This window comes from Rosa rugosa, chromosome 4, assembly GCF_958449725.1.
Source record: "Rosa rugosa chromosome 4, drRosRugo1.1, whole genome shotgun sequence".
In the NCBI taxonomy this organism is placed as follows: Eukaryota; Viridiplantae; Streptophyta; class Magnoliopsida; order Rosales; family Rosaceae; genus Rosa; species Rosa rugosa.
Window position 1 is genome coordinate 37,805,089 of NC_084823.1, and position 15,104 is coordinate 37,820,192.

Sequence of the window (15,104 nt, forward strand, 5' to 3'; positions counted from 1 at the left end):
CATAAATAGCCAAAAAATATATATATATATATGACTCACCTTACTGATATGCGACAATTCCCTTATGCATTGGATGTCGCAAATCCTTCATACATCACCACAAAGTTCTTTTTGCTCCCCTTAATTTTGAAACACTCTGTAATAACTTCAGTAGGGACCTTATCTCCTATTCTCCTTTTCCACGATTCCTCTTCTCCAACTTAGACACAACAATCTCCTGTTGTTTATTAATCAAAGCCAACTTTGGAATAGGCGACGACAATGCTACTGTTCCAACATCACCTTGTCTCAACCCTCTAGTCCATACAGGAAGAAGCCACACGACAGACATATTTCATAGCACTTTTCGTACTTAAACGATATCTAAAGACACCTCCGATGAAAAATTGAAATTATGTTAGAGGTGGGTCTAATGATGTGTATTAGACCAGTTCCATCAGGGCGGTTCCTCTGCTTCAACGATCCTTGATCAAATTGGAAAATGCATCTTAGCGTACCTCTGATCAGCTCGAGAGCCCTCTCATTCCTCTTTGCACTCAAACTTTTGGGGTAGAGAAAAAAAAGAAAAGAAAAGTGGGGAGTTTGGTAATATTGGAAAACCTTTGGGTAGGCTCTCCAACTCTTTCACAAATTGTTTGTCAAAACATTAATTCCACATGTTATGATTAATAATAAATAAAAACTCATAACCAAAAAGAAGAGAATAAATATTGTTGGGAACAACTCGCATCTTTCTTCCTCTATTGATTCGAAGGTAGTTTCCTTCTCTCATTTCCCTTCATATATTCATACTTCACCTTCTTTCTTTCATTCTCAATCTGCTACCCATTTCCAAGTTCGCAGAGAAATATCGTCCAGAACCCATCAAACTATGACAGCCTCTTCTGGTGAAAGCTTTGTGGACAGGTACTCTCCTTCCTGGTTTTTCTTTCTTCCTTTCGTTTTCTTACAACATTCACATTGATTTTCATCTGGGTTCTTCTGATGTATCAAAATTGCAATGGCATTAGCACAAAATTGTATTACTCTGATCTTTTTAACGTTTTGAAATTTCCATTGATCTGTATTTCATAACATGGTTTCTTTGTTCAAATCTAAATAATTCTCGATGGTTCCCCATATGAAATCTGATCGTTTGCTGGACTATAATGTCTCTGTGATTGTAGAGATTTTATATGCATATGCACATCTAAGCTTGTTTAATAGCATTGGATTTTGTTGCACATGATCGGTTCCGTTTAGTACCACAATGGTCGTTTTTTAGTGTTGGTTTTTTAGAATTCAACTGTATCGAGCATGATATGTTCCCTGTTTAGTTACTTGATGTGGAGTATACTTGCATGGTTAAACTTCCATATTCATCCTTTGCCAAAAAAAAAAAAAAAAAAAAAACTTCCATATTTATCAAACTCTTTATGGTTTCTCTGACATGAAGCTCCCTAGGCATCAAATTAAGGAACATAGATTATTAGAAGTGACTACAGGGCAGAACCAGTAATGGGCTTGCCCAAATGGCTAAATTTATAAGAGCATACAAGAACTATGCATTACATGTAGTAATTCATGTCTAGGGTCAAAGTATAAAGAGTACATGGAAAATGTTGTCATTAGGAGTAATTCAAAATAGAAGTAGGGAGATTGCATTCATGTTGACATATCCTACAGTTACCTATTATGTTCTCCTTAATACTGAATAGTTCGAAAAAAAAAAAAAAAAAAAAGAGTTTGAAAGAGATACCTCTCAAAAGTGAGGCTTATCTTTTGTTATGTTATTGTTTTGTTTGTTTTGTTATTAGATATAGGTGGACATTACTGTTGGGAATATGGGACATGGGACTAATCTAATTCTATAAGGCAGCATTACACCCAAGGAATAGTTCTGCTCGACCATTTTCTCTCTGTATAAATCTGAGATTTTTTTTTTTTTTTTGTTTCTTTTTGTTGTTTTTGTCTGTGATTTATGTTTCATTGATTCTTCTTTACATGAAGAGTGAATTATTTCTTGCATTTGTATATATAAGTTTGTTTGTATTTTTCCTTTGGCTCTTATATCTTATTGCTTTCTTCTTTTTCCCACTTTTGGTGGGTGTGTGTACTACCAGCAAAAATGCACTCTCTGGCCTTGCTCCACTAGAAGCAGTACTCTTTGATATTGATGGAACTGTATGTGATTCAGATCCAATTCACTATGCTGCCTTCCGTGAAATGCTTCAAGAGGTAGAGTTTTATGTTTCTTAAGAAAAGATGCCTTCTGTTATGAAGAAATGATTTATTGTTTTTAGTTGCATTCCTAACAAACCATGGAAACTACAAATGATGCTTCTGCCGTTTAGTCGAAGTTTCTTGTAGTGTTGTATAAACTATATAACTGTGAACAATAGTCATATATACGTGCAAAGGTTCATGAAGGATCATTAACTATTGATTTAACAAAGTATGCAATTTGTATGTATTTTAAAGATCTTGAACTGTAGAGATAGTTGATTGACTGAAGTCTCGCATTTAACAGATAGGTTTCAATGGAGGGGTTCCAATTACTGAGGATTACTATATTGAGAATATTGCTGGTAAGCACAATGATGATGCTGCCAGGCTACTTTTTCCTGATGATTTTGAACGAGGCATAAAGTTCACAGATGAGAAGGAAGCTTTGTTTCGTAGGTAAAAAAGCCTGACCTTCTCTAGACTTGAAATATCTTCCGACTCCCAGCTTATAGTTTTGTTCATGTAAATACAGATTGGTTGGAGACAAATTGAAGCCAGTGAGTGGTCTCGATAAAGTGAGGAAATGGGTTGAAGATCGTGGATTGAAACGGGCTGCAGTTACTAATGCTCCCAAGCCAAATGCTGAACTAATGATCTCTATCCTTGGCCTCTCGGATTTTTTCCAAGCTGTTATTCTTGGGAGTGAGTGTGAGCATGCCAAACCTCACCCAGAGCCGTACTTGAAGGGCCTTGAAGCGATCAAGGCATCAAAAGAGCACACTTTCATCTTCGAGGTCTGCCTCTTCTTCATTTCATGTTCTTAAGAAAATAAATTTAAAGGTTGAAATTCATGAGATGTTCTTTTTTCACTTTGCCAGGATTCTGTTTCGGGGATCAAAGCTGGAGTTGCAGCTGGTATGCCAGTTATTGGTTTAACCACCGGAAATCCAGAACACATATTATTGGAAGCAAAACCCACCCTTATTATCAAGAACTATGATGATCCAAAATTGTGGGCGGCATTAGAAGAGCTTGATAAGAAGAGTGGTACTAGCAGTGCGACAAGTGGTGCTTAAAGGAATGAATAGCAGATTCTTAGTATGCTCAAAGGCAGGCTTAAATAATTTTGTTGCTTCATATATATTCCACCTGTAGCTGCTATTTCTGGGATGCTGTATTATTCTTCACTGTTCATTCAATCATAAAGACGTAGCTTTTTGTGGCTACATAAGAATGCATAGTTGCATACAAATTTTAGTTGAATTGGAAACAGATTTGTTCTGTTCACTCTACAAAAGTGAAGAACAGAGACTTGAATCTGAGTGAAAGAGACTGGTACATTAATAAGTGCAACTGTTTTTGTATACTTTTAATTTAAGTACAACTGCGTGTGCTGGCAATGGCACTTCAGTTCTGCGGTTCTACCTTCCTATATCTCAAATGTGGGTAATACTCTGCACAGAATGGTGTTACAAGCTATAGTTTCAATATCACTTTCACAACCATTAAATGATGTATTTATTGTGCATTTGAACAAAATTCAACAATCTTCTTTTCCATTCTATTACCATCTTCACTTCAGAGGCATTTTTACTCCAAAAGATTAGATTCAACCTTGACACAATCACCAAATAAGATGGAACAATACAAAAGAGCCAATTGGGCATTTCAAATATCAACATGAAATCATTATGGTATCACCAAGCCAATGATCTACTAATGCAACGACATGAACCTTCTAAAAATGGTCAGAATCTTTAAGGGAAAAGAGCCAAAAGAAGAAAAACCTCATGGTGATAACAAATGCCATATAAACAAGGATGATATCCCCCGACATCATCCCACAAACATATCCCTAAACCTTCAGAAAACTTCAATATTGCTTCTGTTTGGTTTCTATCTAAACTACCGGAAACAATTCTAATCCAACTAAAGAGTGTTTCTATTTCGATTCATGCTTTACTTATCTAGAAGAAAAGATGTATGCATTGAGTACGAACTTCATCTGGACCATGAGACTGAGTCAATTTCATCCCTTGCAGCCTTGCATAGTTGAAGCCTCTTGGCACATTGTTGTCTCCTCTCCATCAGTTCAGGATTTTCATCGAGCATTTGTGCAAGTTGCCTTCCCTGGAGGAGATAACAAAACTCAATCAGAGAACTATTAATAACTTTTAAGATTAAAACAGAGACATGCTGATTGTTGGAATACCTCCTTTCTGCCCAGTTGAGTGTAGAAGTGATCGAGCAAAGACCGCTTAGCCTCCCTCACTTGACAATGAACAACAGCCTTTGGTATAGAATTTCTCAGTGTCTCTGACACCATCCCAACATAGGACGAAACATTTGATCCAATCCTGCGGAAGTGCCCTTCAGAATATCGATCTTCAGAGGCGACTGATGAAATTGCTTCTCCCCTCTCCACTTCTTGAGGGAGTCTCCGGAAGAAATCCACTGTCAGATATGAGGATTCCATGTCCACCAATCGCACAATTGTTTTCTTGCTGTCTTCACGAAACCTCTCCAGGGCATCATAAGCAGCTGCTGCCAGTTCTGCTTGCAGAGTTGGGAAGCGCCTCAACTCCTGTTCATCCAAAACAAAACCTATAACTTCCCCCATTACTAAACCAGTACTTGGAAATAAAGTGTATTATACAAAGCAAGGAACCTTAGTTTCTGCGATTGACCTTCTCACAATTTCCTTCAAAAGAAAGTGAACCTGCAGTATTGGATCAATGATTTGAGAAAACAATATATTGCAAGTTCATGGATGGCTAATAAGCTCAACCACTAAGATTCGACTTGAATCCCGCTTTTGATAGCTGCAGAAACAAGAATATATGGTATATTAAATGGTGAACACGTACTTCATCTACTGAAGATTGGGCTGGGCCTCTAAAAAAGTTAAGTGAACTCTCAATGAGGCGCCGATAACCTTGCTCAGGTGCAATTAGATGAGGCTGGTAACCATCTGCCTGCGAGACCACTTTCCTTACATTTTGGAGTGAAAGATGACGGTCAAAAGGGAGCCTTCTCAAATCAACAGGAAGCTTGTAATCAAATACTGCATATATCCGATCGCCACCAGGTCGTCTGCAATTTAGCAAAACAGGAAGAAACAGAAATTTTTTCAGGGTATAATTTAAGATCAATAATCAGAGCCAAGGATGGAAATTCATTAAAGCAAGCAAATATAATGCAAAAACACAGGCTATGTCATATTAGAACTTAACTGCTTTCAATTTTTTTTATTTCAAAAGAATTTTCACTTGGAAAAGAAGATATGACATTGAAAGAGCAAACATATCCTTTCTAAACAGAAAATTGAATTCATAAATAAAATGGAGAGGTCAAACAAATTCTTTGATATGCTAAATGGAACATTGAATTCCACATCCGAAAATTGAATGTTTTGAGAAAGGATATTAGCCTCCATTTCTAAACAGCTATACATGTATATAGCAAATAAACGGATTGATTAATGGAAATGATTTTACTTCATATACTTTTAAATAAAAAAATACAGGGGTTGGATTACCCTACCCTCCATCCAAGTGTTCCTTGAATATCTGGTCAAATGCCCTGCACAGCTCTAAGATAGTATATAATTGGGCCTGATACATAATATATACAAACAAAATATTATCAGATGATAAACCAAAATATGATCCCAGTATGAAAAAAAAAAAGACAAGAAAAAAGAGGAGATAATATGCATAAGTTCCTCACCCCTGCATCAATAGCAACAGGTTTACCAAAATGATCCAATTCAGATTCAAGTTCGTCAATACTTTTATTGATCATAGAGGCAATTGCTGGAATTCGAGCTTTAATTACAGACTCTAAATGCTGAAATCATACCAAAACAAAAATTTAACCAGATCATGCTATATAAAATTAGAAAATTGGGTGAAAAGTATACAATATCATAAATTAATAGGACAGGCAAAACCTTTGAGAGAAGTTTTGCAAGATATTCTGAACCCATTTTGCTGGCCAAATGTCCATAATCCATACTAGCAGAAAAGTAGTCACCCTCTCTCCTTCTTGCAGCAACCATATCCATATTTGTATTAATGTCAGCTTGTGAACGGTTCACAATTCCAACCCAAGGGTGTTTAAGCCTATAAGATCTTCCTTCAAGAACCTAAATAAAGAAAACATTATTGAGAAAGATTAATTCTCTGCATCAATACATACTTTCTCAATGGTCAATTTATTTTATCCTACAGTTGGTAACAGAGCAATTCAAGGGTAGTGCATAATACATGTTTTGAATTAAAATGTTAAACTCTGTTAGTTATGCACCGTCTCTGAAAACTTTAACAATCCTTAAGTAGCTTCCAGCTAAACAGAGATTCTCAATAAACAAAGCTTAACAAAAAAGAATGAAACATAGTACCCAAAAAAAAGGAAAAAGACTAGAAGTCTTACATCCAAAGCATTAGTTCCCCTATCCATTAAATCAAGCTTTGTCAACACACCAAATGTCCTGTCACCTATGAAATAAACATAAGGCTCAATTCAAAATGAACAGGAGAATATACGCATGAAGCCCATATGAGATCATATACTTGGATAATAAAGCAGGAACATTGTACAAAAAGGATACCTGTAGGATCAACTTCTCTTGCTATCTTGATAGCATCAGATGTTGCTACGTCTTGATTTGCAGGAGTTATTGCTAGAATTATGCAGTTAGGCTGCAAGGTAGAAAAAACATACATTCATCAAGAATACATGATGAAATTTGTTCAATTGCACTGAACTTCAAGGCCAAAATCTACTCCTTAGTTCAAGTAACTGGCAACCCACAAATGTAATGAATATGCTTCATATGACTTTGCAGCATAAATCTAGCCCACATGATGAGCACCTCTAAATATTTAATCACATAAAAATAAGGGACACCATCCACAAAGTGAGAGATACATTAACTTTAGCAGAGATCTGTTGTAAAATTAGAGCATGCATAGGGAATAAACAACATTACAACTAGTACTTTAAGATAACTGAATTCTCTACTCAAACATGGAAGACGGGTAACCCAATTAAGTAAAACATAATTTGACTGAATCAAAGCTAGAGCATAAGACTTTCCCAAATACTTGAACATCCAAGGGGTATAAATAGTGAATATTAACAATTAGGAAGAGCTTTATCTAAAAGTTGAGGGAAAAGGACTTTTGTATTACCTTTGCTATATAAGAACGAACCATGTTTTCTATGTCTTGAACAATACTCTCTGGCTGCCCCTCTGTCAGTAACAAACATCTATAAGCAGAGTATTGAACAAATAAGAAATGAATGTAATTTTCACTTTATAATGTTAAAAAGGGAAACAGAAAATGAAGTTTACCTACAGCAACCTTAGTTAGGCCAGGCAAATCTATCAATGTTAAATTGACAACTGCCAAAAGACAAACCATCATTGTCAGATAACAGAATGGACTCCGGAGCAATTAAAAATCACTTAATCTAGCAAGTAAAAAGTAAGCTTTTCAAACTTTATCCAACAGAGCATGGAACCCAATGATTAGATACACCAGACACACACACACACACACACAGAAATACAGATATCATAGTGTTACCATTTGGGGAGTATATGCTGAGATGAATAGGAACATTAGAAATACGGTTTGATTTCCCTGTCATCCTGTCTGTTTCAACCTGAATTTCCTTCCGAACTGCAGCTGTTTATTAAAAAAAAAAAAAAAAGGTATTTTTGTTTCAGAATTAATAAAAGGGAAAACAGTTGGATACTTGTGCTAAATGTTATTGCTATACCAATCTTTAAGCATTCATTTTTAGAAACCTGAATATAGGCTATTTTGAAATTACAAGTAATATAGCAAAGACTTCTTTTTGTTTTTGAGAAGGAAACCTAGTAATAAGAACATCTTGATTGGCATGGAAAAAATATTTAGAGCTTTAGAGATCTAATGGTAGTAAAAAGAAATCAGAATTAGCACCCGACACATCTGAAGATCAATTTCTTGTTTCATCATTCATCATTTATTACCAATCACCTATAGCAACCTTTCCAGTTTTCCATAAGACAGTATACTATCTCACAAACACTACACATTGATGGCACTATGGAAAGAAAAGTCTGGATATCTAATGAAACTACAAGCCAAAAACCATTCAAGAAGAACATATTAACATTATCAATTCATCTGAAAAAAAAAAAAAAAAATCAGGAGTTCTATCTATAGCAATATCTGTACAACGAGTAACATACCAAAATCAGTGAATCTTTTCTTGTCCAAGTGGAGGAACTCAGCATAGTCCTGCATCCCCTGTTCTAACTTGTGCAGCTGCAACACCAAAGGCCTCCTTGTCACAATCCCTGAAAACCCAACCAACATCAAAGAGCTTCATCATTACCTACTTGTAACAGAAAACAGGGGCACTGATATAAATTAAAACTAATTCTAACCCCTTTACTCTGTGCCTTTATACACCTTCATCATTATTCTAATCACAAAGTAAAGCCTAACCATCTAACAACAAAATTAAAATTGCTCAGTGCCTTAGTTTGACTCAGTTGACTTCTAGTTTGATATACAATTGACCATTCCCTATATTATTCCACTTTCTTTCTCAACAGCCAAACAGCGCAAAATCGCAGAATTCAGTACGGCGAATATGAAATACCGGTCGGCATATAAACCCTAACCTGATCCTCTAGGAAGAAAATCGCGGCCGACAATGCTCTCCAACACCGACGACTTGCCGGAACTCTGCAAATTCAAAACCAGGCACAAAGCTCAAACACTCGCTTCGCCGGAAAAAAAGCATAACAAACTGAGAGTGTGAGTATGTGCAAAGAGAGAGAGAGGAGAAAACTACAGACCTGACCTCCGACGACGGCGACAGAGGGAAGCTCCTCCCAGAGAGTAGGCAAAGAAGAACCGGCGTCGCCACCGCCGTGGTCGCCGAGGACCGTGCATGCTCTCTGAATCCTATTGACGAGGCCGATCAAGCTCTCCATGGCCGCCATTGCGGAAGCGGCGGAGGCGGCGGGGGTGGTTGAATTAGCGAGCGACGAGCCGACGACGCAGGCTGCGAGAGTGAGGGAGAGGAGGAAGAAGTAGTAGCAGAAGATGAGTAGGAAACCTATTTTGCCTAATCTGAAAGTCGGTTATTATTGGATTTAAACGGCGGTTCCGTTTTTGTAGAGAGAGAGAGAGAAAAAAAAATATTGGTTTTGATTTGTGAGTAACCGCCGCGGTGGTGGAGGGAGGAGGAGGAGGAGGAGGCGTCGTTTGGTGTTTGGGTGCTCTCAGGAGTCTCGGCATTCACGTGACCGCCTTTTTATACGCTTTGTCGTTGTGGTCGAAGCAGGTTTCTTTTCTTTGACTCATTTTGAATTTGGTCAATGCAATTATTTATTCCTTTCTTTCCCCCCTGGCCTTTTTGTAATTTATTTCATGTTTGGGGTCACTTTCGATATGACCTTTGCTAAATTCTGCTGACTTGATCTTGGTTGGTGATGTATTTTAGGACGCAAGCCTCAACTCTTAAGTGATGCATGATATAAACCGATGAATTATAAGAACAAATATATACACAATGGTTTCGGTCCAAGTTATCTGCCTTTGTCTCGTACATTACATCAATTTGCTAATACATCAAGAAAACTTATTTGATTCACGAATAAATTGACTCAAGTATAGTTGTTTGGTACTTTATTTCTATATCAAACTAGTTTACCTTTATCAACAAAAAGAAAATAGCTGGTTCACTTTTGTATTAAATAAAACTATTTAATGTATCAGTGTATTGATGTACCATAAAAAATTTCTGTTCCCCATTTGAGATGCACATACATTTCGCTACTTTGTGATAAAGGAACTCTGTTGCAGGAATTCTCTGACCTCTTTGTGTAGTTCTATTTTCCGACATCGATACTCAGAATAGTCTTGCTCCCCTTGATGTAAGACATGCATGTAAAATTTATGTTATAGACAAGGATGTGCAAACACTATTAGGTAACAACTTGGTCACCATGAACCTGTGGGCGGTTTGCCGTATTTGAACCTACAATACCGGCCTCCTTTTTCCTCCAATCCCACCAGTGCTTAAACCTTAACATCTGAGTATCTGACTATACAATCATAGCACACAGTTAGGGGTCATCATGGGCCGGGCTAAGGCCGGCCCTACCCTAAATTTTAGGGCTTAGGGTCGGGCCGGGTCGGGCCTAGTCAAAGTCAACAAAATTTAGGGCCGGATAGGGTCGGGCCAGGGCTTAAATATGCTAACCCTTACCCGCCCGAAAAGCCCGATCCGTTAGGGCCGAAAGGGCCGGGTCGGGCCGGCCCTCAAATAGGACCAAATAGGGCCAAAAAAGGGCCTTATTTTGTTTAACAAAAAAAAAAACATTATTTTTTTCTTCTCAAAATATGGCTTAATGGTATATATTGGTAATAAAAGACTCATTGTTTTTTATTGAACATATTTAATACACACACCGAGGGTGGAAGTCACTGAAATTTTTACCACTACCATATATTCATATACGGACGACATCCAACGGTGCATTTTAAAAAATTCCATTTCGTCCCCCATTTTGCTCATGGAGGATAACAAGCCTAATAAACGAGTTATACTACATTACTAGGCATATAAGGATTATGTGCGATCCAAAAATTTTGAAATGGAAATCGACCAATCTGAAAATTCTCATATGTTTATACAACATTGATAGGTATTGTGTAAAAAAATTAGGCCGATCTGCCATGAAGAAGGCGCCCAACGTAGCGGTCAACGCTTTGCACAAGCAAACTTCCCTAAGGGGAGCGGCACCATGCGCGGACAAACGTTGCGGAATTTTGACATCCGTAAGTAGACCCTCTACTCATGAGAGTGTGGGAGCTGAAAGATCGAAAAAAGTGAATTGCCAAGGACCGGTTAAGAGCATATTTGTTTTATGTTCTATTTAGGGTATTGAGTTGACCGGGTAGATCGAGGTCCAACCGAATGCAGAAATTGTTGAAATTTCTACCACTAACATATATTCATATGCAAACAACATCCAGCGGTTCATTTAAAAAAATTCCATTTCGTCCCCCATTTTGCTCATGGAGGGTAACAAGCCTAATAAACTAGTTATACTACATTACAAGACATATAAGGATTATGTGCAATCCAAAAATTTTGAAATGAAAATCAATCAATCGGAAAATTCTCATATGTTTATACAATAGTGATAGGTATTGTGTAAAGAAATTAGGCCGATCCGCCGTGAATAAGGCACCTAACGGAGCGGTCAACGCTTTGCACAAGCAAACTTCCCTAAGGGGAGCGGCACCATGCGCGGACAAACGTTGCGGAATTTTGACATCCATAAGTAGACCCCCTACCCATGAGAGTGTGGGATCTGAAAGATCGAAAAAAGTGAATTGCCAAGGACCGGTTAAGAGCATATTTGTTTTATGTTCTATTTAGGGTATTGAGTTGACCGGGTAGATCGAGGTCCAACCGAATGTGGAAATTGTTGAAATTTCTACCACTAACATATATTCATATGAAAACAACATCCAGCGGTTCATTTTAAAAAATTCCATTTCGTCCCCCATTTTGCTCATGGAGGGTAACAAGCCTAATAAACTAGTTATACTACATTAATAGGCATATAAGGATTATGTGCGATCCAAAAATTTTAAAATGAAAATCGATCAATCGGAAAATTCTTATATGTTTATACAATAGTGATAGGTATTGTGTAAAGAAATTAGGCCGATCCGCCGTGAATAAGGCACCTAACGGAGCGGTCAACGCTTTGCACAAGCAAACTTCCCTAAGGGGAGCGGCACCATGCGCGGACAAACGTTGCGGAATTTTGACATCCATAAGTAGACCCCCTACCCATGAGAGTGTGGGAACTGAAAGATCGAAAAAAGTGAATTGTCAAGGACCGGTTAAGAGCATATTTGTTTTATGTTCTATTTAGGGTATTGAGCTGACCGGGTAGATCGAGATCCAAACGAAGGCGGAAATTGCTGAAATTTCTACCACTAACATATATTCATATGCAAATAACATCCAGCGGTGTATTTTAAAAAATTCAATTTCGTCCCCCATTTTGCTCATTAAGAAGTTAACATTACATTGGTAAAATGGTTTCAACTCGACCAATTGATTATTTTTAGTTATGTTGATTACTTGATTTATTTCAAAATTGGTATTACATGAATATATTGTCCAATTTGAAATAATAGCTTTGTAATTATTACAGTTAATTAGTTAACAGTAATTATTGGTAAATATTAAAATACCCATAAGATTATATTAAAACGGCGGCGTTTTTGCCGAATTAAAGGTTAATTCTTTAAAAAAATATATTTTTTTCTTCTCAAAATATGGCTCAATTTAAAAGACTCATTTCCTAATATGCAGATTGAAATAATTTTCTACACTTCCATAGTTTTATACATATAACACATGTAATAAAAAATAACAAAAATAAAATATAAATTTTAGGGCCGGGCCGTAGGGTAGGGCCGGGCTTTATTTGTGTGACTCATACCCTACCCTAAATAAAAAAGGGTCGGGCCGGGCGGGCTTAGGGCCCAAGGGCCATATGATGAGGCCTACACACAGTGTCCATATGTATTATGAAATATTGCATTTTCTTGGCCATGGTAAGAAGCGTCCTTTTTTTAATGTCATGTCACAAAATCTTATAACGTGGAACTATGATAATCAAGGTCACTTTTAATTCCTAGTTATGTTTTTGCAAATGCATTTGGTCGTTTACTATACATTAATTATATGCAGTCATGCATGATCCATCTTATAGTTTTTTGATCGAATCATAAGTAGTCGAAATTTAACAGGAAGTGGAATTTCGATCATCTTCAGATCTCATTTGCATATCCTCTATCCCTTAATTCTCTTATTGCTAAAACAACTGGCCAAACAGCTTCCGGGATGAGATCATTGGTGCCATTACTCGTCAACCTAAGGATGTTCTACACAAATAAATATTTTGTACGCACACGTCCATAAACATTTCCTTGCATGTTATGCATAGACAACCAAACGCAATTTGGATGTCGTTTGTTCGACAACCTCACAAAATGTTGCTGTAGATGACCAGAACTAGTGTTACTTGAAAAAAAAAACAAAAAACAAAAAAATCAGAACTCACAGCAAGGAAGGGAAACGTAGTTTTCACTCCAAGCTAGGCTCGGATCTGTATCTGGTTTTTATCCTGAGACAAAATGGTTTGAACTGCTCCAGTTGGGCGTTGGCATTGCAGGAGTATAACAAATTTAAATGCGACCAATACAAATGGTAGGTGGTAAAGTACTAAATAGTACTATAAAGGAAAAAAGAGCAATCTCACATGCTTGTTTTGTTTTCTTTTAAAATAGAATCCATTGTACATTTGAACAAAATCCAAGTCTTTAAATATAACAATCTAATTGTACTATAGAATCCAAGACCTGAAGTAATAACCGTACCATTTTTAACAATATCATTCATTGAATTTGTTGCTTCTTCTTTCAAACAGATAAAAATCCATGGAATTCAAGTCCTGGTTGAATAAGAAGAACAGTTTTGTTACCTTAATTACCATCCCCAAGAAAAAGGTAAAAATTAATATGTATGTAGCTGGTATATATGTAAACATAATGGAGGATGTTTTTGTTTTTTTTTTTTTTTGGTCAAAGTGATAATATTCATTAATAAGCTCAAAGGGATAAAACCCTAAGAAGGAGCCCAAAGCTCCGAATTACAAGCTAACAGAAGTAGGAAAATTACACATCAAACCTAATTCCACATGAATCTGGTCATATGATGGTAACCCTAAGAAATTAAAAAGAAAATATCCTAACTTGATATCACTGCAGCCGCCACCCCAGCCATATTGCACGCCGACGAACTGCCGTACAATCATCGACCAAGATGTCACCATAAGAGCCCAAATGAAGGGATATAATCGGAGAACCTGATGCCAATCAAAGCCCAGAAAGCAAATCCAAACATACCCAAACTACAAGATGATACGGATGAGGAGCCAATAACGCACACTGCCCATCACCTCTCTACCCGAACCCAACAATCCGGAAGAGAACCACTGCCACCAAAGGGGGACCAAAGTCAGCAACAAAGAAAAAATACAATGGATAATGGGGGGTGAAACACCCACGCGTGAGCACCCATACTCCGCTTGGTAAGTGATTTTCACTTTATAGAGGCAGCCATGGGAAACTCCAAGAAAGTCAGTGATAGAGGGATGAGAGTTGGTGTGAGATATTGGGTGGGAGGAATTGTGGGAGCTGTTGTCAGATTTGAAAAATTTCCGATCTAATTAACAAGAATATGAAATAACATAGTAAGAGGAGGAGCAAAGCCCTCTAGATCTAGACACAACCAGTATAAACACCACAAGAGGGCTAGATCTGGACACAACCAGCATAATCACCACAAGAGGGTGTATAATCTGGACAAAGCCAGCAAAAACTCCACCAAAGGATGCCAAGGACAGTCGCCGGAAAGAGCCTCGCAGCTCCACAACTGCCAGTGCCGACCGACGGGAAGAGCCTTGCAGCTCCACTACCGCCAGATCCGACCGCCGGAAAGAGCCCCGCTTCTCCACAACCGCCGTACCCGAACGTCGGAAAGAGCCTCGCAGCTCCACTATCGTCGTCGTCCTCGATCCGAGAGGGACAGATCGAGATATGTCAGCCGAACCGGAGATGAGATACCTATCCATCATCCGTGGATCGTGCCACCGCCCTGAAGGCCCGCCGCTACGCAGCTTCAGCATCCTCTCCCGGGCCGGAACGCAGCGGCAAGACGCCGGCAACGTTCAGCCGGGAGAGAAGAAGAACGTCTGGAGGTTTCTCTTTTTCGTCGCGTGTGGGGCGCGTTCTGCA

At 37.9% G+C, this 15,104-nt stretch overlaps 2 protein-coding genes across 3 annotated transcripts; one reads left to right on the forward strand and one right to left on the reverse strand.

The window, feature by feature from the left end:
* Positions 1-682: 682 nt before the first annotated feature.
* On the forward strand, positions 683-3,631 carry LOC133706927 (haloacid dehalogenase-like hydrolase domain-containing protein Sgpp). Of its 2 annotated transcripts, none has more exons than XM_062132474.1 (6): positions 683-754; positions 837-906; positions 2,103-2,217; positions 2,510-2,661; positions 2,738-2,999; positions 3,084-3,631. In XM_062132474.1, the coding sequence occupies exons 2-6, from the start codon at positions 872-874 to the stop codon at positions 3,279-3,281; spliced, it is 762 nt and encodes a 253-aa protein (XP_061988458.1). In that variant the 5' UTR covers positions 683-754; positions 837-871; the 3' UTR covers positions 3,282-3,631. The 2 variants fall into 2 exon arrangements, with proteins under 2 accessions (XP_061988458.1, XP_061988460.1); XM_062132476.1 differs by having other exon boundaries at positions 690-754; positions 844-906.
* Positions 3,632-3,808: 177 nt separating this feature from the next.
* Positions 3,809-9,510, reverse strand: LOC133744067 (phragmoplastin DRP1E-like). The gene is made up of 15 exons (XM_062172198.1): positions 9,068-9,510; positions 8,891-8,954; positions 8,453-8,560; positions 7,800-7,901; positions 7,565-7,615; positions 7,401-7,462; positions 6,818-6,908; positions 6,640-6,704; positions 6,158-6,352; positions 5,935-6,054; positions 5,749-5,819; positions 5,073-5,298; positions 4,874-4,924; positions 4,418-4,789; positions 3,809-4,335 (listed from the first exon to the last, which is right to left on the reverse strand). The coding sequence occupies exons 1-15, from the start codon at positions 9,212-9,214 to the stop codon at positions 4,207-4,209; spliced, it is 1,854 nt and encodes a 617-aa protein (XP_062028182.1). The 5' UTR covers positions 9,215-9,510; the 3' UTR covers positions 3,809-4,206.
* Between the last annotated feature and the right edge of the window lie 5,594 nt (positions 9,511-15,104).